This window comes from Myxocyprinus asiaticus, chromosome 31 (genome assembly GCF_019703515.2).
Source record: "Myxocyprinus asiaticus isolate MX2 ecotype Aquarium Trade chromosome 31, UBuf_Myxa_2, whole genome shotgun sequence".
NCBI lineage: Eukaryota > Metazoa > Chordata > Actinopteri > Cypriniformes > Catostomidae > Myxocyprinus > Myxocyprinus asiaticus.
Window position 1 is genome coordinate 18,818,143 of NC_059374.1, and position 25,568 is coordinate 18,843,710.

A 25,568-nucleotide genomic window follows, 5' to 3' on the forward strand; every position below is an offset into this window, starting at 1 on the left:
ATGTAAATACTTTACGGCCATCCTTAGCATCTATTCTCAATTTGGTCAGGAACATCAGTGCAAAAGTGACCTTCCATTGATGTAAGAGTTGCATTCCTTGAATCGATCACGTTTCTCTCGTCTAATTCGCAAAGTATGGGAACAAGAAAATGCTGTGGTTCTTCCAAGAAAGACTTCCTTTACTCCTCGCCTTGAGTAACAATCGGATAATCTCAGAAATTTGGCCGGAATTGATCAGGGCCTAACTCCTTCATCAGATCGCCGAGCTGGAACCCTGTGAGCTTGTTCGATTTCCAGCTTATGGCCTGTTATGTTGAGCAGACTCGGAAAGAGCCCATCCAGGAATTTCACAATATCCCGACCTTCTTTGTCCTCAGGAATTCCAACAATATGGATGTTATTCTGACGGTTACGATTTTCAGGGCCTTGTCAGGTTTATCAGCTTGAGCACGTAAGTGTCTTTTAATGTCTCCAGAGCCCAAGGATTCTGAATTCTTTGACACTGTCTTCCTTGAACAGTTAAGGATCAGGGTGTATCAAATCTCACTGGTTAATGACATAAAAAGTATTATAACTAGCAAAGTGCACAGAGCTCGCTGTTCACACGTCTGAAACTCGCATGGCGTCACGTGACCATTTCGTATTAATTTTAAACTTCTGTTAAGTATTTACAAAGCTTTGAATGGTCTAGCTCCACAGTACTTAAGCGACATTCCACCACACTATATTCCACCACGTTCACTACGATCGCAAAATTCGGGCCTGTTAAAGGTGCACTCAGTACTGTTTTCCTTATTAAAAAAGTCTAAATACATGAATTGTAATTTTGCACTATATGTAGGAAATCATATCAGTAACCTTATAAAAGCGGTTTTATTTTACATGAAGAGGGTCCGCACATGGGGGCTGCCATGTTAAAATCACATGACCAGCCAAATACTACTCGCTTAATCTCAGTAACCGTCCTGTTATTTGACACTTTCACTCATTGATTAAAGTAATCATGGCTGACTGTGAATACTAAATTTCTACAATGGCATCTGAAACTGAAAACTATTGATTTTAAATTATGCTACATCCAAGCCGCTAGGAGTCAGTGTAAGTCCAAGATAACACAAAGACAAAAGATACTTAAAAAAAAAAAAAGTAAGTTCACCTTTTATAATACCTAGAATATCAAAATCCACAAAAGGATGTAGATAATTTTCCTATATGGCTCCTAAACTATGGAAGTCTTCCTAACATTGTTCGGGACTCATCAGACACACACATCTATTCAGCCAGGCATACACTTAATTTATCCATCAACTCATAGTTATGCTGCATTAGTCAGGTCTGCTGGAACTTGAAACACTTCTCATATTTTATAACTTTGCTTTAAAGTGAACAGCATCTATGTTTATATTATTCTATCTGTTTCTCTGTCCCTAGCTCCAGCTCCGGTCCTGCCGGATGTCAAACTCCCACTGCTACGTGTTGCTGAGTGATGATGACTAACTGCAGCCTGTGCCAGCTAGATATCACTTCAGTCTACTACGATGGACTTCATAGTGGATGAACTGCTGCCAACTCCAACCGTAAGACATTTGATACTTCACTGGCCACTGCCTGAACCTTGGACTTAGGATGGACTTCACTGGAAATGAACTGCCACAATCTTCCAGCAAGACTGCGATTCCCCTCACTGAACTCTGCTTGCATCATCTTGGTCATAGGATGGACTACACTCTCTTAAAATGGAAAACATAGACAATAAATTAATTGTCAACTAAAACCTTAATCAACCAAATAACAAAGGATAATGCATCTGTGTGCACTTCGCAGTTAATTCAGGATGGACTTCAAAGACTTTAGGTTATTAATCTTACAGTTCATACAAAATCCCTTTGTTTAAACATTGGCCACCAACATCTACTCAGTTTAATGACAAATTAAGTTCAGTTAGGAAACTCTGTGGTGCAGGCTGATAGGTCACCCTGGCACACCTTGCTACGTTAACCAGTAAGAACCCCTTTTTTCCTGAACTGCCTTTTTTTTTGTGCTGGTGCCGCTAGCGGCATGGCTGCAGAAGCATGGTAACGCAGCGTTTCTCAAGCCTCCCGCAGTCACCATTTTCACTATTTTCTCCTAGTTTTCCCACCTCCATGCCTCATCTCGAACTTCAGACCAAGAAAGTCCCTTTTTCCTAGAAGATCGGGGAACTGATTGAGTATCGTACGAGATCCTGGAATCCCTATCCACAAACACACCGAAGGATACATCATCTTCCGGGCATGCCGAGCCTACTAAGCCGAGTGTTAACATCTCATCGGTGACCCCAATCTACCCACGCTGCCGCTAAACACAACATATAAACTGCAGCTGATGAAGCGATTATGTTATCGTAAGACCTCATAGACTAGCAAGACAGCATTATTTTAGAATGTTATTACAGGCAGCTATCACCAGAGCCCTTATAAAGGGAGCCTGCTAATTCAGCTAATACAGCAGTCTACCATCAACTATGGGCAATACGCTGGAGAGGAGATAAAGATCTTTCTTCGGATATTTCGTCGAAGAGTATACAAAAGATCTCCGGTGTCATGATAAGTTGAGTCCCCATATGACATCACAGCGGTTCCATTGGCTCAAAGAGCTAGTAATGGGTACTCTATTTAGTGCCTGATTAAAAATCTTACAAATTCACTTTATGGTTGTGGCAGGGCAGAGGACAGGGCCGAGCCGTGATTCCGCACACCCTAATTAGGCTGATCAAGCCCGAGAAGGATAAAGGCGACCGGAGACGGCAGTGTGACAGAGAGTGAAGGGCAGCTGCCTGACACCTGTGTGTGTTTGTCTTTTTGCTTAAGTTTATTATTAAAATATTATTTATATTGTTAAGCCGGTTCTCGCCTCCTCCTTTCCATTGAACTGTGTTACACTGGTGCCGCAACCCGGGAAGGAGGAGAGATGCGCTGTAGTAGAGTCCTCGCCACTACCATCCACCCCAACGGAGCAGCCGCGGCTATCCGCCAGGGGACGGAGGAGCCCGGCCGCCTGAGAGCGGAGGAGCGGCCGCCGACCGCGAGGGGAGGAGGGGCTCCTAGCCGACCGCCTGGAGCAGTCAGGGCTGCTGCCAGGGGTGGAGGAGATCCCTACCAGCCACTAAAATGTGGTAGGGTCAGAGAACCGCTGACCGTGAGTGGGGAGGGGATCCTGGCCGACCACCTGGAGCGGGAGGACCGCTGCCAGGGGCGGGGGAGACCCCTTCCATCCACCGAAAACACGAAGGAGCGTTCCGTCCGCCAGGGGCCGGAGGACTGCCTCCGATCCGCCTGGGGAGGCGTGGCTGTCATCCACTAGAGGGTGGAGTGGCCGAGGACCAGGCTACGGCAAATCAGAGAACCGGCGTGTAAATGTAAATTTTTTTTCTCTCTTTCTCTCCTCTCTCTCTCCCGCTGCCGCTCCGCATTGGCCTTTCCCTCTCTTTTTAAATATTATTATTGTGTTTTTGGTTGGTATTATGTTTTTGGTTGGCGACCGGTGACGGCAGCGCGACAGAGAGAGAGTTACGGGCAGCTGCCTGACACCTGTTTGTGTTTGTCTTTTTGCTTAAAATTATTATTAAAATATTCTTGTTAAGCCGGTTCTCGCCTCCTCCTTTCCATTGAACTGTGTTACAATGGTATATGCAGTTTTAACTATGTAAATACGACATGTCTCTTGAATCATATGTTACACATAATAATATATAACTGAAGTTATAGATTGTGAAATTAAAGATGAGTCGTTGTTTGTGTTTTTCAGTTGGCCTAGACTTTAATGACATGCTATCATGATAACATGATAGGTTTTTGCTCAGGCATTACAAACGGTTACCCCCATGGTGACTCAATTTACAGGGTGGACTCAATTGATCATGACACCGGCATCACCGGCAGGGACAGCGAGGGTCCTTCGGCTGATCGTGACATCACACCATTCTTTTGGCAGCATCAAATTCTTTATCTACAGCTGTATGATTCCTTCTGCAGCAGCATACCACCATCCTTCATAAGAGAGGTATCAGGTAATGAGATACATTTTATATTCAGTTTTTTTCTAGAAGAGAATTCAAGCTTTTAAAAGTATCTTTACATAGCTGTGTTAAGCCTGCTCTGTACCTGCACAATTCAGTTTTAAGTGAACAGAATTACTTTTAATCATTTGTTTTAAAACGCTTTGGAATAGTATTTCAGCAGAAAGGTATCTGTCTAGCTTGAACACAGTGCCACATTGAAACCAGACTAGGGCTGGGTTCGGAATGGCATACTACCGTACTTTTCATGCTATTTCTGCCACTGACACATGCAGCGGAGGTAGTGGGGGTGGTGTGCCATTCCGAACTCTGCATAGAGTTCTCCCTACTCTACAAACTCAGCCTCGGTGTAAGTTTTGTACGCTGGTTTTTCATAAATGATGGCAGCTTCAGTGCAGCTTTAAACTTGTCATAAAAGCATATTTGATTTTATATTTTAAAGCATAATGGCCATCTCAGTTGTTGCAAGGTAATTGATGTATAAATGCATGCATGCCCACTGAAACCATTAATCTGTTTGAAAATTTACCTTAATGTATTTTGATCAGTGGTTCTCCACCCTTTGACTTCAAGGCCCCCCACTGTCAGAGAAAATATTCGAAGGCATTCCATAGAGTATTTTTTATTTATTTTGTGCTGTTCAGGTGCCACAACCGCAGCATCTTTAGGCTGAGCAACTAAACCTCTCACGACAGTGCAAAGCAGCGCAAATGTGCTGTCTAGGTGCCGCAACTGCGGCATCTTAGGGCCGAGCAACTAAACCTAACGACACTGCAAGCAGCGCAAATGTTCTGCTCTCTCTCCACATGTCTCTGGACCTGAGACCCAGAACTCTGCCTCCTTTTATGACCCTCTCTTCCTAACAGTCGACGGATAACCTATGTCAAGTCATGGTTCGTCTGCAGTGAAGCAAATATGTCTACTCAAGGGACTCTGTATCCAGAAGGGACTCTGTAAGCAGAAGCATACACCAGCATTCTTCAAAGCCAGAGGAAGATCACTTCAGCACCCAGTTACCTTATCGGCTATCTAAAAGAATGGAATGTTGGTTTTCAGCAGCATGTATCTTAGACCAGTTCAATTTATTCTGAACACTCAAGCAATGTGTTCTGGATTCAGTCGATCATACAATTGCTCAAGTGGTTGCTGGGGTATGCTGTCAGCTGTGCCGTGCTAGTCGTCGTCTAAACTGGCTAGGGTGTTCTGTCAGTTTGCGCCATGCTAGTCTAGTCATTGTCTAACTTGGCTCAAGCCAAGGGAGAGAGAAAAAAAAAAAAAAATGCAAGCAGCGAAATGTGCGGTCCAGGTGCCGCAACTACAACATCTACAGGTCGACACTGCGGCAGCACAAATGTGCTGTCAAAAAAACAAAAAACAAACAAATTAGGATTACTAAACAATCACACATAGTTATTCAGGTCACTAGATAAACCCCAGTGGGAACAAATTTTTAACACACGCTAGGGATACACTGCTAGCTACACGCGACTGATAGCCACCTCACTGCAGCCCACATGTCTGTTGGTCAGATCTACTCGTTTTGGGGGAGGGATCACCTTATTTGCTTGTCCTGTCTATTTATTTTCTTTTAACATGGTTTTGGGGGATTTTATGTTTGTTCAGTAGAAGCAGCACACTTCTGTCAGCAGCAGCAGCGCATGGGTTCCATGCAACAGCAGCAGCATATGTACTCATGTCAAGTAGCAGCAGCAGCAGTAGAGCAGATCTAGTCCACCAAGACCAAGCCCATACCATGTCATATACAGAATAAAAAATATATGTTACAGTACTCTGAGAGTTGTCTTGACTGAACTAATTTAACACTTGACTTGTATTATGCATAGTTAACTAATATTGCCATTTTATTCATGCTGCTTATCGGTGAGTCTGGTTTCCTCCAAGGTTATTTTTTATTCCACAAACTTACATCCTATGGAGTTTTGTGTTCCTTGCCACAGTCGCCTTTGGCTTGCTCACTGGGGGTCTAAAGACAAATAATATATATTTACAGTATTTATTTTTTTAAGGCATATTGTATAATCTTGTTTTTCATCAAACTGCACAATGATGACTTTAAGACATTACAGACATTAAAGCTTCATTTTTGTTACAGCTAATTTTTCTGTAAATCTGCTTTGTAATGTGTGTTGTGAAAATCGCTATACAAATAAAAATGACTTGACTTGAGTATGGCTCACAAGCAAGTTTTTCTCAGCCAAAGAGCAATATGAAGAAAAAATATTGTTTTTTCTAGAATTTTCCATGTCTTTTCCATGACCTGTGACATGAGTTTATTAATTTCCATGATTTTTCTAGGCCTGCAAAACAGAATCCTTAAATTCCCTGATATTTCCAGGTTTTCCATGACCACAGGAACCCTGTATATTTGAAAATATACTAAATAAAAAGACATAAAAAAGCATTTTGCATTCACAAAGCACCTTACAAGTTGACATCTGAGATGGTTTGAGTCCATTTAGAGTGCAAGATAAAATACAAGACAAAGTTCTTGCGAACTACCCTGAAACAAATTAATCTGCAGCCACAGGCTAACAGAAACTATACGTGAGTGGGAAATTGCATTATTTTTTACAATAAGTTTTTGCACTTTTTATGAGAGTGAGTGCATTTACATGCACACCGATACTCTAATAACTATCAACAATCAGCTTATTAAACAAACCTGACAACATAAGAAACACCCAGGTTTACATGACAACTGGGCATGTACACACCAATTGGGCACATTGGATAAGCTTGCTTTCTCACCAGCATCATATCAGCTGTGCGGACACAGCAAAGACCACAGATGCTGCACTGTGCATGATTACATGAGGTAAACACTGACCTGCATACTAGTCGACTAGTAAAAATGAGTAGTCGTGCAAGCCCTAGTGTATGCATGTGTGCTGTTGTCTGTACACATGTATGTCTGTACACCTTGTGTATGCTTTCATGTATCTCAGTGTGCTCCCGTGTACCGGTGGCAGCCACATACACGCTCATGCTCTCCTCCAGACACACAAAACCCCCCTGGGACGGCCTCCTCTCTTGATCCCCAAGACAAGGGATGTGTGTGTCAGCAGGAGAACAGGGTAGAACAGGGTTTAAGAGGGTAATGGCAAACCAAAGTCAGTCATTCACCCACACATTCACCATCCACCCGTCATCCACTTCGTCTCGCCCGGACACTCGCTCAGTCCCAGCCGTTGTCCTTGATCATGTGGGCGAGCTCGATGATGAACTTGCCCTCCTTGTACTTCTGACTGCTCTCAAAGGCATGTTCCTATCAGGGGGGCAAGAGAAATGTGAGCAAGCATGATATTTACCGCAGAACATTGTGCAAATGCATATTATAAGTGCATCACTATTACTATTGCTCTTACTTAGTATTAGGATTGGAACAAAACCCAAATCAGTCTCAGACATTCACTTTATAAAAAGGTATAGTTTGGGGTAAGTCACAAAAATTTTAAATCTGTCATTATTTAGTCACCCTCATGTTGTTCTAAACCCATTTGACTTTAAGGGCTGGGTGTCGATACAGATTTTTCGATTTGATTCTGATTCACAATCTCTCAACTCGATTCGGATTCCATTTGATTAGATTCCAATTAGTTTGCATATATATATATATATTTAAGTTAGAATGTCCATTTTGCTTACATATGAAAGCAATTTGATGATTCTCAAAACCAATTTCGATACCATATGTGATTTTAAGAATCAATATCGAGATTGTTCAAATGAAGATCACAATAATCTGAAAATCCTTTTTGAAATTGTTTTTATTTAACCAGCCCCAATTTAGAACTACATGAGTAAAGGTGAGTAAATAGCGACATCATTTTCATTTTGGGGTGAACTATCTGAGTAACTATATAGGCAGTTACCTATAAAATCAACATCAGCTAATTTTATGTGATGTGTATAAACTTGTTACAATAAAATAATGGGAATTCATTAAGGGGGGTCATTTTAAGTCTCACACTTTGAATTTCAAAGGTATTTTTGACCCAGTTTCACATTCTTTCTCACATTAAAGATGTCATGACATGCATTTTTTATTATTTTAATATGTTCCTTGAGGTTCACTTATAATATCAGTAAAGTTTTTGCACAAAAATATATCTGTCATATTTGTAAAACATGATCATTTTCCACCCTAATTATGACCCTCTGTCAGAAACACACAGTTTTGGTGCTACTTCTCCTTTAAGACTTGACAGTAAATACCTGCTGTTATGATTGGCTCTTGAATGACCTGTTCTCTCCCCTTGCCTTCTCACGGCTCACTGCTACTGGGCGGGCTACAGAAGTGATAAGGTAAAGTAGGTGTTGATGTGTTGTTGTGGAGGCGGTAGGGCTGGGCGGTATTGCAATATTTATTGTGGCGACAGAATAAAGTGTCAATTTTTTATACCGTCTATATTGCGGTATATAAATATCTGTGTAATACATCAACAGTTTTTTTTTTGGTTTTTATTTTACGGAAAAACACATACAGTGGCAAGAAAAAGTGTGTGAGCCCTTTGGAAATACCTGCATTTATGTCTTAACATTTGGTTTAATCACTTATCTAACTAAAAATAATGAACAAACACAATCTGTTTTAACTAATAACTAAACTTAACTAAAAATGATTGTATTGTTCTTGTACATACTGAATGCATAATTCAAACATTCGCAGTGTAGGTTGGAAAAAGTATGTGAACCCCTAGGTTAATTACAACAACAAAAGCTAATTAGAGTTAGGAGTTGGCAAACCTGGCATCAAATTAATGAAACGAGATTGGAGGTGTGGGTTAAAGCAACTTTAACTTATAAAAAGCACTCAAACATTTTGAGTTTGCTATTCACAAGAGTATCTGCTGACGTGTACCATGCCTCGCAAAAATATTCATATGTCCACAGTTAGACAAATTGTCTAAAAATGAGACGATTTAGTACTGTGGTTACTCTCCCTAGAAGTGGCCGTCCAGCCAAGATGACTCAAATGGCACACCACAGAATGCTCAATGATGTAAAAAAAGGACCCTAGAGTGACAGCTAAAGACTTGAAGGCATCACTGGAACTGGTTAAAATCTCTGTTCATGAGTCTACTATATGGAAAACATTAAACAGGCATTGTGTCCATGGCAGGACACCACAAAGAAAGCTGCTGCTTTCCAACAAAAACATTACTGCATGCCTGAAGTTTTCCAAAGACCACTCCACAAAGCTAATGGGAAAATGTTTTGTGGACTGATGAAACTAAGGTTTAGTTGTTTGGGAATAACACGCAGCACTACGTATGGCATAAAAAGGGCACCGCATATCAACATGTAAACATTATCCTAACAATGAAGTACGGTGGAGGGAGCATCATGATTTGGGGCTGCTTTGCTGCTTTGGAGCCTGGACCACTTGCCATCATCAAAGGAAAAATTAATTCCCAAGTTTATCAAGATATCTTACAGGATAATGTCAGGGTGGCTGAGCATCAGCTGAAGCTCAGTAGAAGTTGGGTGATGCAGCAGAACAGTGACCCTAAACATCGACGTAAATCCACTACAGAATGTCTTTAAAAAAAGAAAATCCACCTTTTTGAGTGGCCCAGTCAGAGCCCAGACCTTAACCCAATAGAGATGCTGTGGAATGACCTCAAGAGAGCCGTTCACACCAGACATCCTAAGATTATGGCTGAGCTAAAGCAGTTCTGTAAGGAAGAATGGTCTAAAATTCCTTCTGAATGTTGTGCAGGTCTAATTCACAGCTAACAGAAACGCTTGGTTGCATTTACATTTAAATTTATTCATTTGGCAGACGTTTTTATCCAAAGAAGACTTACAAAAAAAGAATAATACATCATAAGCTATTCATCTTAAGGAGACAGCAGTATGAAAAGTGCTGCATTACAATGCTTCACTTGCATCAGAATAGTAGTATAGTAGTTGAGGTTATTGCTGCCAAAGGAGGATCGACCAGTTATTAAATCCAAGGGTTCACATACTTTTTCCACAGCACTGTGAATCTTTAAGAGGGTGTGTTCAGTAAATACATAAAGATTATAACTGTTTGTGTGTTGTTAGCTTTAGTACAAGTTTGTCTATACTTGTGACTTTGATGAAGGTGAGATCACATTTTATGACCAATTAATGCAGAAAACCAGCTAATTCTTGCCACCGTATATCATGATATATACCGTTACAGTGATATAAAATTACTGGTGCTGTGATATAGAATTTTGGTCATATCACCCAACTCTAGCAGGCGGTCAGATGCAAATGTCTACCACAGTGTGATATCACAATGTTGAGGAAGCAGAGAACGAGTCGCTTTGGCAGCTTGGTTTCAACAAATGCTCTTTTTGCAGTGAGGTGGAAGTTTTGAGTTCTGAAACTTAAAAATGAAATATGAAAGTACAATGACCTCTTATATGTTAAAAGATCAAGAAAAATTTGATTCCTCATGTCATGATCCCTTAAGAATTAAACTGTAGCACATAACTTGTGCATCTTGTTGAGAAGAGGTGTGCTATTAGTTTTTTTAAGCAATCATAGAGTGCTTACAACATATAAATTATAAAACTTGTGAAACATCCTATAAACTTGCATTGAGGGCACCCGAGCCATTCCGAAGGGTGGTAAGTAACCACCAAGCAAAACTCTAGTAACCACATTGCAACATACTAAAAACACTCAGATCACCTCAGATGCCCAGGAAACCATCCACAACACCCTAGCTTTGTGGTGACAAGTTTTGCACAGGCAAACACCACTCTTATTTTGTTTAGAAAATGTCAAAATCTATTTTGTTTCAATACTCACACAAATAAAACACATATCTGAGTGTTTCTTGTACAGATACGAAACACTCCTGCCCGATATGAAACATCTCCTAAATGCTGAGCTGCACTACAGCATCTAATATCCTGTTTGTCTTGTCTTTTTATAGCTGATGGATGCAGGCAGCAGGGAGCTCTCATCAGATTTCTGTAGAAGGGCACTGGGTCAATCATCCTTGCTACTCTGCAACACAGGCATTCACACCACCGGTTCAGACATAAATATCTGACGTGCTTATAAATAACTGGGCGTGATGGAAATGTACAGCATATCTTTGTGTGTAGGCTCATTGGTGTTACTGTGTTTGCGACGGTCAAGACTCCCAATAACTCAACTGGCAAGGACGACCGGAAATCCAGTAGTGCTGATATGTGGAAAAAAACAATCGGCAGGCAGCACAGCTGCTAAATTAAAAATGGACACCATATCAGGAATGTGTACTGCTTAGACAAGCCTCTACGAGCAAGCTTACACTCACAAAGCAGTGCATATTACCAATGTGCTGTTATCTCCTGTAAAATGCAATTGTGTTTTTGACTTGGCCGACTTGTTCAGTTAATATAAAGAGAGTTTATAGGCGTAAACATTTTAAAGGAAAATTCTGGGTTCGATCCAAGTTAAGCTCAACCGACAGCATTTGAGGCATAGTGTTGTTTACCACAAAAAATATTTTGACTTGCCCTTCCTTTAATTTAAAAAAAGCAAAAATCTGTGTTCCAGTGAGGTACTTACAATGGAAGTGAATGGTGACCAGACCTTTGAAGCTCTAAAATCCCAAATTCAGCATAAAAGTAATCCATAAGACTTCAGTGGTTTAATATTTGTCTTCTGAAGCGATGCAGTCACTTTGGGTGAGAAACAGACAATCTATAAATCTCCACTTTCACTTTCTTTCACATCCACAAGTGAAAGTGGAGATTTATAGAAAAAAGGACTTAAATATTGATCTGCTTCTCACCCAAAGTGATTGCATCACTTCAGAGGAGTCTTATGGATTACTTTTATGTGGCCTTTATGTGATTTTTGGACCTTCAAAGTTCTGGTCACCATTCACTTGCATTGTATGGACCTACAGAGCTGAGATATACTTCTAAAACTCTTTGTTTGTGTTCTGCAGAAGAAAGTCATACACATCTGGGATGGCATGAGGGTGAGTAAATGATGAGAGAATTTTCATTTTTGAGTGAGCTATCCCTTAAAATTCTCTGATATTTACAGGTTTTTTCATGTCTGAGGGATCCCTGATTTTTAAAAATAAAAATAATTCTGAATAACGTGTTTGCAGCTTAGCTTCCATAAATGGTCTGAGCGCACTGGGGAGGGAACAAATGTACTGTACTTTGCTTTCATTGTGTCTGTGAGTGTATTCTTACATATTTCCACCCCAGTGTAGTTTTGCAGTTTTCACAGTAGATGTCTGCAACTGCATGGAGCCCTGTGAGCAGAACCCTCTCCTCTGCAGGACCACATCCCACGTTCACCCTGAGGAATGAGACACAACCATGCCCAGGAAGGAACAATTAGGACTGAGGAAGTATAGTGGACATGACTGATATACATAAAGTCTGTTCATGCCAAACTGCTTAAAATACATAAATGAAAATGTTGAGCTAAATGTTCCTGTAGCTCAACTGGTAGAGCATAAGGGTTTTATCAAAACATCAAGATTGTGAGTTCGATTCCACAAATCAAATTCGCATATACTGGCAAAAATGTATACTTTAAATGCAGTGTAACTTGATTTGGATAAAAAGCATTTGTCAACTGCATAAATGTACTATAAATGTACAGAGACAACTTACACAGAGTTGAACAGATATGCTCTACCCTGACTTCCTTGAAAAGACTAGAGGAAAAAACAGACAAATTCCTATGAGAATACCAGTATAGCATATGACATCACTTTGAAATGTTAATTTGAAGATATTTGCTGTATCTACAGTAGCTGAGCAGAACTGTCGTGACATTAAACAGGATGTTGATCATTCAACGTGTAAGCTTCGTACAGTTAACAAACATGTTTGTTCCTGCCTTGTTATTACTCCTGTTGTCAGGTCATTAATTCTCAGCTCGTTAATTACCTTGGAGATGAGCTCGTCATGGTTGGCAAGGTGTGCCCTGCAGTGGATGCAGCTGTAGGTGCGATGGCAGCTGGGCAGGTAGGCCTGGAAGGTTTTGGAGCGCGTCATGGTGACCATGGGCCGGGTTGGCGGGCGGTGCAAGAATGGGCTGCCGGCCCAGGTCGGCTCACAGGGGAAGCACCGCAACACACAGGTGAGGGCCGTGGTGGGGCAGGGTGGGAGGTATACACCTGCACACACAGAGAAGTACCCGGAGATGATAGGGATGGGACCATGGGCGGTTTTAAGTTTCATAGATTCCACCTTTGTAATAGGTTGATGTAACGTTAAAGGAATAGTTCACCCAAAAATGAAAATTCTTAATTTACTCTCCTTCATGCCGGTCCAAACCTGTGTGACTTTCTTTCTTGTGAACACAAAAGGAGATGTTTCGATGAATATCGCAGTCCATCTTTTCAATAAAATAGCTGTTGATAGTGACTCACTTTAAAGCTTAAGAAAGGGCCCAAAAGTATAATAAAATAGTCCATGTGACTCATGCGTCATATTCCATGTCTTCTGAAGACATATGATGGGTTTTGGTGAGAAACAACCTGAAATTTAAGTCATTGTGCAGTAACAATCTTGATTTCCATTGGTGTTCATTAGCACTATGAGAGAATCTTGTTCACAATGGCACACGAGAACTTGCATTGTTTAGTGTTCAAAATATCGCAAGCTCACGCATCTTCTTTTGTGTTTCCGCATAAGAAAGAAAGCCGTACAGGTTTGGAATGACATGAGAGAGAGTAATCATAACAGAATTTTCATTTTCGACATGTAACTTTTCCGATTTAAAAATCTCTTGAAAAATCTAAACACAGTGGCTCTTGTGCTGCTTTCAAAACCACTGCACTGTTTGGACAAGTCAAACTCTTGGCATTTATACTACTGTACCTCTTTGTTGAAACCTTTTGGAAACAATCATTAGTAGTGCTAGCTAAGCCAAGCATTAATATTACAATTGTTCATTCTTGGTTAGGGACTGGATAGGAACAAACCCCTAACCATAAGTATTAAACTTCAACATGTAACTCATTGAGTCTCATCTAATTAAAATTACGTAACTGTGTCAATACGTGGCGAGGCATTTCCGAGGTGAGTTAAATGTTTGAGTTAAATGTTCTCCCAGACAGATCAGGTTAAGATTAATCATCTATCGAGTTTGAAATCAACAAAGCCAACCTCCATACCCTAAACCTTTAGCCTAAACCTAACTAATAGTGTCATAAAAAGCAAATGTGAGATAAAAAATGCAATTGCTGAAGCAACCATGTCATTTTGTGGTGCTTCTATGACACTTTCCACTCATGTGTCGATTCGCATGCTCTTCAGGATTCGTAATACAATTTGAGCTACCGCGCAATTTGATCACACTCAAACTGGGTTATAAATGTAGTTGGCTATATAATGCAAACATATCACCTTACAAATCATGTGCTATAGTAAAAGTGATTAGATGTCATAGGATAGCATTGTGTGTGGAACAGGGTGAAAAGTTTATGAACTGATAATCTTCCCTTTTATTTGTGATCTGTGTGAAAAGGAATAAAAGTCTTTGTTGTTGTGGCACCAGTAATAGTGTTCATTTCACCAGGAAACTGCCGCCATACGTAGAACCAGTCACGTAAAAATCAGTTTGCAAAAATGTAGGTATATGAGACCAGGCTGAACTCATCCCGCACCGTTTGAGTTATTGACATGAATGATACCTCAAATTGTGCTGCTTATTGAGGAGCGGTGTTATCTAACTTTTTTAAGTATTCAGCCTTATTGGACTCAAGATGGCGCAGAGTATGGCTGCTGCGTTGCGAGCTCCGACACAACATTGTAGTTTTTTGTTTGTTTTGTTTACAATTCTTATGTTTTTTGTCTTGGATGTTATCTGCCTTATTGTCTATGACAGACAAACACTTTTGGACATTGGTTCTGCAATTACACACCGTAAACAGGACTTCAAATTCCTTGATGCCGACCCGCTGTTTACAAACACGCCGAAGCCCTTTTTCTGGGCTGCCCAGCCGCGGAAACGCAAAAGGAAAAGGGGAAACAGAGCGGACGTTCTCATCAGAGTAAGACGTCGCGAAAATCGACCCCCGCTACCCAGTATTCTACTGGCAAATGTTCAGTCTCTGGATAACAAGCTCTGCGAGCTGAGAGTGCGGATCTCTTTCCAACGAGAGACGAGGGACTGCTGCATTATCTGCCTTACAGAAACTTGGATGTCTGTGGAGATTCCAGACTCAGCCATTGAACCCGCGGGGTTCTCCATGCACCGAGCGGACAGAGCAAAAGACCTCTCAGGTAAAAGCAGAGGTGGTGGTGTATGTTTTATGATCAACAAATCCTGGTGTGATCAGAGGAACGTACATTCTGTCAAGTCTTTCTGCTCTCCTGATCTGGAATTTCTCATGCTTCTGTGTCGACCATTCTGGCAACCGAGGGAATTCACAGCGGTCTTTATCACTGCTGTGTACATCCCGCCACAAGCCGACACAGACAGGGCACTCAAGGAACTGTACGGGATTATAAGCAAGCAGGAAACCGTGCACCCCGAGGCCGCGTTCATTGTGACCGGGGACTTTAACAAAGCCAATCTCAAATCAGTCGCACCAAAATACTACCAACACATTAGTTTTAACACACGAGGGGACCGGGTTTTGGACCATTGCTACTCTCCGTTCTGGGATGGCTACAAATCCCTCCCCCACCCACCATTTGGCAAATCGGACCACTCTTCCATTCTGCTTCTGCCCGCTTACAGGCAGAAACTGAAACAGGAAGCACCCACCCTCGGAACGATCCAGTGTTGGTCGGACCAATCAGACTGTATGCTACAAGACTGTTTTGATGACGCGGACTGGGAGATGTTCCGGTCTGCTTCTGATGACGACATCGAACTTTACGCTGATAGCGTAACGTGTTTCATCAGAAAGTGCGTAGAGGACATCTTTCTGACCAAAACAATACGGATCTATCCAAACCAGAAACCTTGGATTAATAGCGATGTTCGCGCAGCACTTGATGCGCGGACCTCCGCTTTTAATTCCGGGAACGCGGAGGAGCATAAACAAGCCAGTTATGCCCTCCGAAAAGAACAACAAAACGTCAGTACAGGGACAAGATTGAAGGACAGTTCAACACCACCAACTCTAGAAGCATGTGGCAGGGAATTAACATCATCACAGACTTTAAAGGGAATAAAAACTCCTCCGTGAACACCTCTACCTCTCTACCGGATGAGCTAAATACTTTTTATGCTCATTTCGAGGGAAATTACACCGGCCTCGTGGAGAGAGCTCTCGCAGCCGAAGCTACAGAGGCTTGTTCATTCTCCGTCTCTATAGCGGATGTAACCCGATCCTTCCGACGGGTGAATATCCGCAAAGCCACGGGTCCAGACGGCATTCCGGGCCGCATCATCAGAGCGTGTGCGAACCAACTGGCTGGTGTTTTTACGGACATTTTCAACCTTTCCCTCTCCTTATCTGTGGTCCCCACATGCTTTAAATGTCCACCATTGTGCCTGTTCCAAAGCAATCCAAAATCACTTGCTTAAATGACTGGTGTCTTGTTGCTCTGACCCCCATCATCAGCAAATGCTTTGAGAGACTAATCAGAGATTACAGTTTGCTTACCGCAACAACCGCTCCACTGATGATGCCATTGCATCCACAATACACACTGCTCTCTCCCACCTGGAAAAAAAGAACACTTATGTGAGAATGTTGTTTGTAGACTACAGCTCAGCATTCAACACCATAGTGCCCTCCAAGCTTGATGAGAAACTCCGGCTCTGGGCTTAAACAGCTCGCTGTGCAGCTGGATCATGGACTTCCTGTCAAGCGGATGCCAGTTGGTTAGAATGGGCAGCAACATCTCTTCATCACTGATCCTCAACACTGGAGCCCCACAGGGCTGTGTTCTCAGCCCACTCCTGTATTCTCTGTACACACATGACTGTGTGGCAACACACAGCTCCATTGCCATCATTAAGTTTGCTGATGATGCGACGGTGGTAGGTCTGATCACTGACAATGTTGAAACAGCCTACAGAGAGGAGGTGCACACTCTGACACACTGGTGTCAGGAGCACAACCTCTCCCTCAACGTCAGTAAGACAAAGGAGCTTGTGGTGGACTTCAGAAGAAGAGAAAGAGAACACAGCCCCATCATCATCAATGGAGCACCAGTGGAGAGAGTCAGCAGCTTCAAGTTCCTGGGTGTCCACATCACTGAGGAACTCACATGGTCTGTCCACACTGAGGCCGTTGTGAAGAAGGCTCATCAGAGCCTCTTCTTCCTGAGACGGCTGAGGAAGTTTGGAATGAACCGCCACATCCTCACACGGTTCTACACCTGCACTGTAGAAAGCATCCTGACTGGCTGCATCTCCGCCTGGTATGGCAATAGCACAGCCCACAATCGCAAAGCCCTGCAAAGGGTGGTGCGAACTGCCGGACACATCATCGGAGGTGAGCTTCCCTCCCTCCAGGACATATATACCAGGCGGTGTGTGAAAAAAGCTCGGAGGATCATCAGAGACTCCAGCCACCCGAGCCATGGGCTGCTCTTACTGCTACCATCAGGCAGGCGGTATCGCAGCATCACGACCTGCACCAGTCGACTTCATGACAGCTTCTTCCCCCAAGCAATCAGACTTTTAAACTCTTGATCTCTCACGATCAAATACATCAGCACTGCACTTTATTACTCTTATTATCTCACACCGGACTGTCATAAATTATATTCTCTCTTAACAACGCACTGGCAACTTACTATCAACCGACAGCCTGATTGTCAATACAGTACAATACAACCTACTGTATATTTTATATATACTATATATACTATTTTTATTGTATAATGTGTATTCTATATTGTGTGTATTGTATACTGTACATTGTATGTTATTATTTGTATATTGTGTTGTGTGTAATTATGTGTATATTAGACTTTAAATTGTGTTGTGTAAATCTGATGTTTATTGTAAATTGGTATATGTCTCATCACTGTCACGACTGCTATGTTGCTCGGAACTGCACCCAAGAATTCCACACACTATTGCACTGTATATGGTTGTGTGACAGACACTGGCTACCACCCCTGGAGTTCGCTAGTTCGCTAGTTTGAATCCCAGGGCATGCTTAGTGACTCCAGCCAGGGCTCCTAAGCCACCAAATTGGCCCGGTTGCTAGGGAGGGTAGAGTCACATGGGGTAACCTCCTCGTGGTTGCTATAATGTGGTTTGTTCTCGGTGGGGCGTGTGGTGAGTTGAGCGCGGATGCTGTGGTGGATGGCGTGTCTCTGTGGCAACGTGCTCAACAAGCCATGTGATAAGATGTGTGGATTGATTGTCTCAGACGCGGAGGCAACTGGGATTCATCCTGCGCCAAATTGAGGCGAATCACTATGCGACCACGAGGACTTAAAAGCGCACTGGGAATTGGGCATTCCAAATTGGGTGAAAAAAAAAAAACATATTCAGCCTTACAATTTTCAGTTGGTGGATTGTAAAATGAACAAAAAAACATAGACTTACAGGGCTCCATTTTTGTGAGTGTGCACAGCGCAGCGTTACGCAATACGACTGTGCAATGTCTTATCCAATTTTCAAGATAGCGCTAATTCCAAGTGCAATTTTCTTGCCAGTGCAAAGCGCAAATGGCCATGGGTGGGAGTGTTTGCGCTATTGTGGGTGTAGGTGTGCAAACTGTGGGTGTATTGTATGTAAATGTATTTGCTATTTTCCACAGAATCTGGTCATTGCACTAAGACGTTTCAATACCACCTCTTAACTCCACATTAAGTTCCTGCATTTGCAGTTTGGAGATTTCACTAGAAGGTGGTAATAAAGTTCATGTCCAAATTCTGAGAGTACAGAACATCAAATAATGTCCTTGATGATTGCTGTTGAAGCCGTTTGTTGAAACAAAAAATATGAGATTTGTGTTTCTAGAGATCATGGTTTATTTTTTCAATTATTATTATTTTTTTTATTGCTATGTTTAAGTCACTGCAAAATGTATGGATTTGGTATGATTTTTTTGACCACTTATTACAAGTTATTATACAATTTACAGTTATTTTGATTATATTTCCGTTTCGTTTGAAGTGTAATTTGAATTTAGAAATATTTTTGGTTAAATTTTTTTAAGTTTCAATAAATGTATCGTGTTTCAACTTCTTATGAATGTACAGTCTTTGTTTACATCGCTGGTGCTTGAGAGGGAACGGACTGCATAATAGGATGGAGACGGTACCGGCGAAGAACCTCCATTGACCCAATTAGCGCCTTGCGTGCGCGATTTCACCAAATCCACTTGCGCCTAGACTTAATGCATGCTTGCATGAAAATACCAACACTTCATGGCCATGCCCATTGACTTTGCACTTATGACTTAAGGCACTGCGCTGTGCTAAACACTTGCACACTTAAAATAGGGCCCACAATGAAAGAGGGACCAGACTTGGGTCAGTCAGCAACCATGTAGCTACCCAGACCACCCTACCATACCAACTACATATCAGCATTCTAAAAATAACTCAAAACACCTTAGCAACAGTATAGCAATTCCCTAGCAACTACCAACAACATCCTAGAATCATAGCGGTGACTTGCATGCAGAGAACCGTTCACATTTTCTTTAGAATATATAACAATTTTTGCAGTTCCTTTTGGTGCCATTAGTGGTGTAGAAATTACACACTTTACCTTTAAAAAGTCTGAGCATGTTTGTATGCACTAGTCAGATGTGTTATTCTTTTCTTGCATTGCTTCCTTCGGTTAGAAAGCTTTGTTGAGGAAGGAGAATGCACGTCTTAAGAGTCCTGAGCAAAAAGCAGCTTTTATGTTCTGTCTATTGTTTGCTCGCCAAAGCGTGGGGCTGGGGAATAAAGAGTCTACTGATAGACCAAAGCGTTTACCCACACAAACACACAACTATAGGCGGATGCACACTAGCACTGTGACATGTCCACAAATAAACTCTCTTGCATACTGGTGACCTGCTCTCGCCCCATATCCACACCCTGACCTAAAGGGTATTTTAGGACTCAGTGAGCTCTAAAGTTTGCTCAGGATGTAATGCTGAAAAAAACCCTGTGGTATTTTCTGACAGTTTACTGTCGACCAAACGATGCATTTTGTGACACTGCTGTGATAACTGCATAGAAGATGAGATAATAGATTTCTTGTTCTTTCGCACAAACACAGTTTCTAGACTAAGTGGTTTTTATTTGTTCAAAGTTAATACTGGTTCCATCTCCATATTGTATTTAAACTGAAATGTAAGAATGTGTTGTATGGAAAAATCAATTTGTGGTTCACGAGTTCACTGGTTCATACAGTCTTGGATCACATTAAGGTAAATGGATTTAGCGTGCTGTCCATAACAGAGGGGCTTGAGCATTCCCCCGGGAATATCAGAAATAGAAAGACAATTCTGAAATAATAATTGGTATAGATGTTATGAAATCTAAAGTTGGAGATAGGGAGGTGGGGGGATGCTGGAAGAATCATCACTGGTATGAGGGAAGCAGCCACTTACATATCCTTGGGATATGATTGGCAGGCCTAGATGAACAAGCTCCTCCCGAACTTATGTTTGGAATTTCATTAAAAGTGGAATATTAAAGGCAATAAGCCATAAGAGTGCATTACAATGATTTTCGGCACGATGCAAAGTGGTGTAAGGGTGATTTTCCCCTTACATGTAATCAGATCTAGGGGTTGACCGATATATCGGTTTTACCCATTAATCAATGCCAGTAGTTGCTTTTGGAACTATTGGTTATCAGCACAAATCAATGCCGATAGTTTTTTCTTTTATTATTCCTTTGTGTTCCTCTGTGGCCAATGCTGGAGGATTCTGCATACATTGTATTTACAGGTATTTACATACATTGTGCATCCAAATTCATATCTTGTAAATATGAATAATAATAATAAAAAAACTATAAAAATACTTACAAATATAGCAGCAGAAATCGTTAACCTTGTGTAAATTGTCATGTGAACATTTAGCTTTATGCTAAGCAAAAATGCTATTTCTAGTCCTTTTACGTGCACCTGTTACCAGGCACAATTATATATTTTACATTTCAATCAAGAAAATCCACATTAGATCAAATTTTTATCTCTCTACTAAGACATTTGTTATTAGGGCAATGATGTACTGCAAAAATCTTACTCTTGATGATAATTTTTGTATTGTTTTCCTTTAAAAATATCAGAAAATCGTTAAAACAAGATCAATTTGAATCAACACTGCATAAGATATTTAGGCTTTTTTTCAGATGAAGTATTTTTAATATGTCTTACTGTACCGGCAGCTTTTTTTTCAATTTGAAACTTATTACTAAGTAATCCAAAGTATTTAGATTATGTTACTGACTTTGAGTAATCTAATGGAATATGTTACAAATTACATTTTTCAGCAGGTTTTCTGTAATCTGTGATGGAATACATTTTAAAAGTAACCCTCCCAACCCTGATTACGAGTATGTCACATTCAAGTGCTTTGTTGTCAGAAAGAACAGGAAAGATGAATGACGCCAGGTTCAGTCATATATATTTCTTGAGGAACTTTTATTTTGACACCATAATACATATTACTCAGTTAGCTGACGATAATGGAAATTTGGTCAAATACAAGTTATTTTCACAGTGTAAATGTACAACATGCATCAAATGGTTGCTGATATACATAAATGAATATGACCAAAATGGCAAGCGCTACCATTTAGCTGTTTCTAGAGTAACTGTCCTCTCCTCAGCCATTTTGAAAGTTTACGTCTCCTACCAACATGAAAACTCGATTACTTTTATAAAACAGCAGCAAAATATGATAAAAGACACCAAGGTGCTTTAAACAGCTAAATTTGTTATTAATGTACCATCAAAAAGATGGTTAAATAAGGTGATAGATGCTGGGCAACCAGTGAAGGATGGGGTGCAGCACAAGGCTGCATGGGGCAGTGGTGGCTCAGTGATTAAGGCTCTGGGTTACTGACCAGAAGGTCAGGGGTTCAAGCCCCAACACTGCCAAGATGCCACTGTTGGGTCCTTGAGCAAGGCCCTTGACCCTATCTGCTCCAGGGGCACTGTATCCTGGCTGACTCTGCACTCTAACCCCCAGCTTAGCTGGGATATGTGAAAACAAATAAATTTCACTGTATATGTCTGTATAATGTGTGACCAAAATAAAGGATTCTAAGGATGTTTTCCCCTCCTTTCTGTTGCAGCTCTATTATCCCCATCAGCGCTACTCCGCTTACATAAGGAAGGTCCTTGTGGTGTACAGGCCTTGAAATGATAAGTGCTACAGCCCACTCTGTCACAATGAATGCATCACAGCACTTAGCAGCCCCTCTAGGAGACATTAGGGGGGAATTAAACTAAATGAATGCTGGTATTTATGTTTAATGCTAGTTTTTGATCTATCTTGAGCATCCCAGACCCCCAGAGATGAATCTGGAATGAGAATGAAATTGACCTTGCTCAAACAAACACTGAGAAAATGAAGTTATTGTCTTGTTGCAGGTATCTGTTTGTGATTTAAAGTTTTCTTTATCTTAGAGGGCTGTGAAGAGGGCGTGTTAAACCGTATCAGAAGGAACACTCACTGCTTATGACATTTTTGTGCATATCAGTTTTACTGTATGTTTGTAAAAGACTTTATTGAATCTTTTGGTCTGTGTTCATATAACACTAGTTTAAACTCTGGAACACTAGATAAAACTACTAAAAGCCATTTTAGAAACTAGATTTTTAGATAAACTAGAGTGGTGCTTTCCCATACAAAACTCACCACCACAATGCATGGACAATATTCATCAATATTTTTATCCTCACTTCAATGCATATTTGTTATTTTAATTAGACAATCAAGTGTTATAATGAGGGCAGCACACAGAGTGTCATTTAACTTAATTTCAAATAAAAAAAGTAAGGTCTGAAAAGCTTGATAGAAGAGAAAAATACATCTTCTATTTTTGATTTTCAAGCTGTTCAAAGTTTATTAATTTTACTGTTAATTATTAATCGATTTTCATTCATTAAAGTTAATGATAGTAGATTAAAGTTTTGTTTTTTAATTAACAAAGTAGGAATTCGCTTAGGACCCCCATAAGCTCAGAAACGGGCCTTGTGGTTGCTTATTGGCCCAAGTCAAAAGAGCCCACCCCCATGTCTCTATGATATTCTCGGTCCCTCCTATAATGTTAGTCAATGATTGCTAGGGGTTTGTTGAAAACCTTAACCCTAAGTATGAGCAATAGTAATAGATCTTATTCACAGCCATCTTTGATTTTTGATGTGAATGAAAATGAGGCACTGAGGGACATACTTAGTCTCTTCAATGGCATCTACTGTATAAAGCTGTATAAAGCTCATAGATCACGCCTCATTTTCCACAACTCTAAACTGTAAACTAACATTTCTTGGAAAGATGTTTTTTTTCAATATTTCTTCCAGCAGAACGATCCAAAACAGTTTAAACAACAGTACAACCCATTCTAGAGGCTGTAAGTCTATCCGTAACAGCCTCGTTGCCATTCCCATAAGAAATTAAAGATGGCACTACTGTGAATAAGGTCGATTCAGCCAATTTCCATATGTCTTCTGTGATATGACAATGATGAACAACACAGCTTTTGTAAATGTGTCTTGTCTCTTTAAATTTATAGACTCATAGATTCTCTGTTTAACAATTTTTTTTTTTTTTTTTGCCTTTAATAACCACTCAAAAAGTTCTTGTTTTTGGAGTGTGTTCCCTTGTGTGATCTGTGGTACAGTTAATGTGTTGGATCAGTGGCCAGTTTTTGAAGTGTTTGTGCCTGAAGGTTCATCACTGCTCACAGATCAGAGGGCCACTGCTATGTCTGCATGATGAAACCATACTGAATCTCTCTCTCTTTGGTTGTATTGATCTTACTGTTATTGCAATATGAGACCTGGATTCAATTTGCAGCTCTGTGACAAGCAGGCATACGAACACAAAATCCATGAATTGGTTGGAGAAAAGATTACAGAGCACTAAAAGGTCTATTTAGAGATGGTTTATTATAATTTCTTAGTCATTCATTCAGCAAGCAGCCAAATTTCCCATAGTTACGAGTCGACAGAGTCATGAGTCTGGACCGAAATTTTTTAAAGGATGGTTTACATGTCTCTGAAATATTACATAACCATTGTACAAATTCTGTCATAATTTACTCAACCTTGTTTTGTTCCCAGCCTACTCCAATCAGCCACAATATTAAAACCACCTGCCTAATATTATGTAGGTCTCCCTCGTGCCGCCAAAACAGCGCCAACCCGCATCTCAGAATAGCATTCTGAGATTTTATTCTTCTCACCACAATTGTACAGAGCGGTTATCTGAGTTACCGTAGACTTTGTCAGTTCGAACCAGTCTGGCCATTCTCTGTTGACCTCTCTCATCAACAAGGTGTTTCCATCCACAGAACTGTCCCTCACTGGATGTTTTTTGTTTTTGGCACCATTTTGAGTAAATTCTAGAAACTGTTGTTTGTGAAAATCCCAGGAGATCAGCAGTTACAGAAATACCTATCTGGCACCAACAATCATCCATGCGATTATCATCCAATCATGTGGCAGCAGTGCAGTGCATAAAATCAAGCAGATACGGGTCAGGAGCTTCAGTTAATGTTCACATCAACCATCAGAATGGGGGAAAAAATTAGATTTCAGTGATTTAGACCGTGGCATGATTGTTGGTGCCAGATGGGCTGGTTTGAATATTTCTGTAACTGCTGATCTCCTGGGATTTTCACACAAAACAGTCTCTAGAATTTACTCAGAATGGTGCCAAAAACAAAAAACATCCAGTGAGGGGCAGTTCTGTGGATGGAAGTGCCATGTTGATGAGAGAGGTCAACAGAGAATGGCCAGACTGGTTCGAACTGACAAAGTCTATGGTAACTCAGATAACCACTCTGTACAATTATGGATCATCTAAGAATGCTATTCTGTGATGTGGGTTGGCACTGTTTTGGCGGCACGAGGGGGACCTACACAATATTAGACAGGTGGCTTTAATGCTGTGGCTGATCGGTGTAAATTACTTTCTTTCTTATGTGAAACATGTTAGATATTAGCCTAAGTCACCAATGACTTTCACTGTATGGAAAAAAGATGCAATGAAAGTGAATGGTAACTGAGGATAACATTCTGCCTAACATGTCCTTTTGTGTTCCACGGAAGAAGTCATACAGGTTTGGAATCGGAACAATATGAGGGTGAGTTTTCTGATTACAGAAATACACATTTGTTTTTAACTGTTCCTTCAAAAAAAAATCTATCCCTCTAACTGTAATTACTTTGAGACAGGATTCCTAATCTGTATTTCTGTCATGGCTTTCATACTTTTTAATGATAGCATTTAAATTGGGGAAATGGTGTAATACTGTTTTACGTAACCGCAAATGATTAAACAGCCTCATGCAATTATCCGAGTGGGTCATGAAAATTCAAATCTTCTGCTTTTCATGCTTATCCCTTTCTCATGTATCTGATGATCATAAATGCAGTTTATCAC

At 40.8% G+C, this 25,568-nt stretch overlaps 1 protein-coding gene across 1 annotated transcript in view; it reads right to left on the reverse strand.

Annotated features, from left to right (window-relative positions):
• Positions 1-6,277: 6,277 nt before the first annotated feature.
• The window catches only part of LOC127422355 (protein yippee-like 2), a 28,153-nt gene continuing 8,862 nt past the window's right edge, over positions 6,278-25,568 (reverse strand). Inside the window, exons 2-5 of the mRNA XM_051665813.1 lie at positions 12,967-13,196; positions 12,688-12,731; positions 12,259-12,367; positions 6,278-7,343 (exon numbers count right to left, since the gene is read on the reverse strand). Coding sequence (XP_051521773.1) covers positions 7,254-7,343; positions 12,259-12,367; positions 12,688-12,731; positions 12,967-13,083 — 360 coding nt within the window. The 5' untranslated portion in view covers positions 13,084-13,196 and the 3' untranslated portion in view covers positions 6,278-7,253. The remainder of the gene's footprint in view (positions 7,344-12,258; positions 12,368-12,687; positions 12,732-12,966; positions 13,197-25,568) is intronic.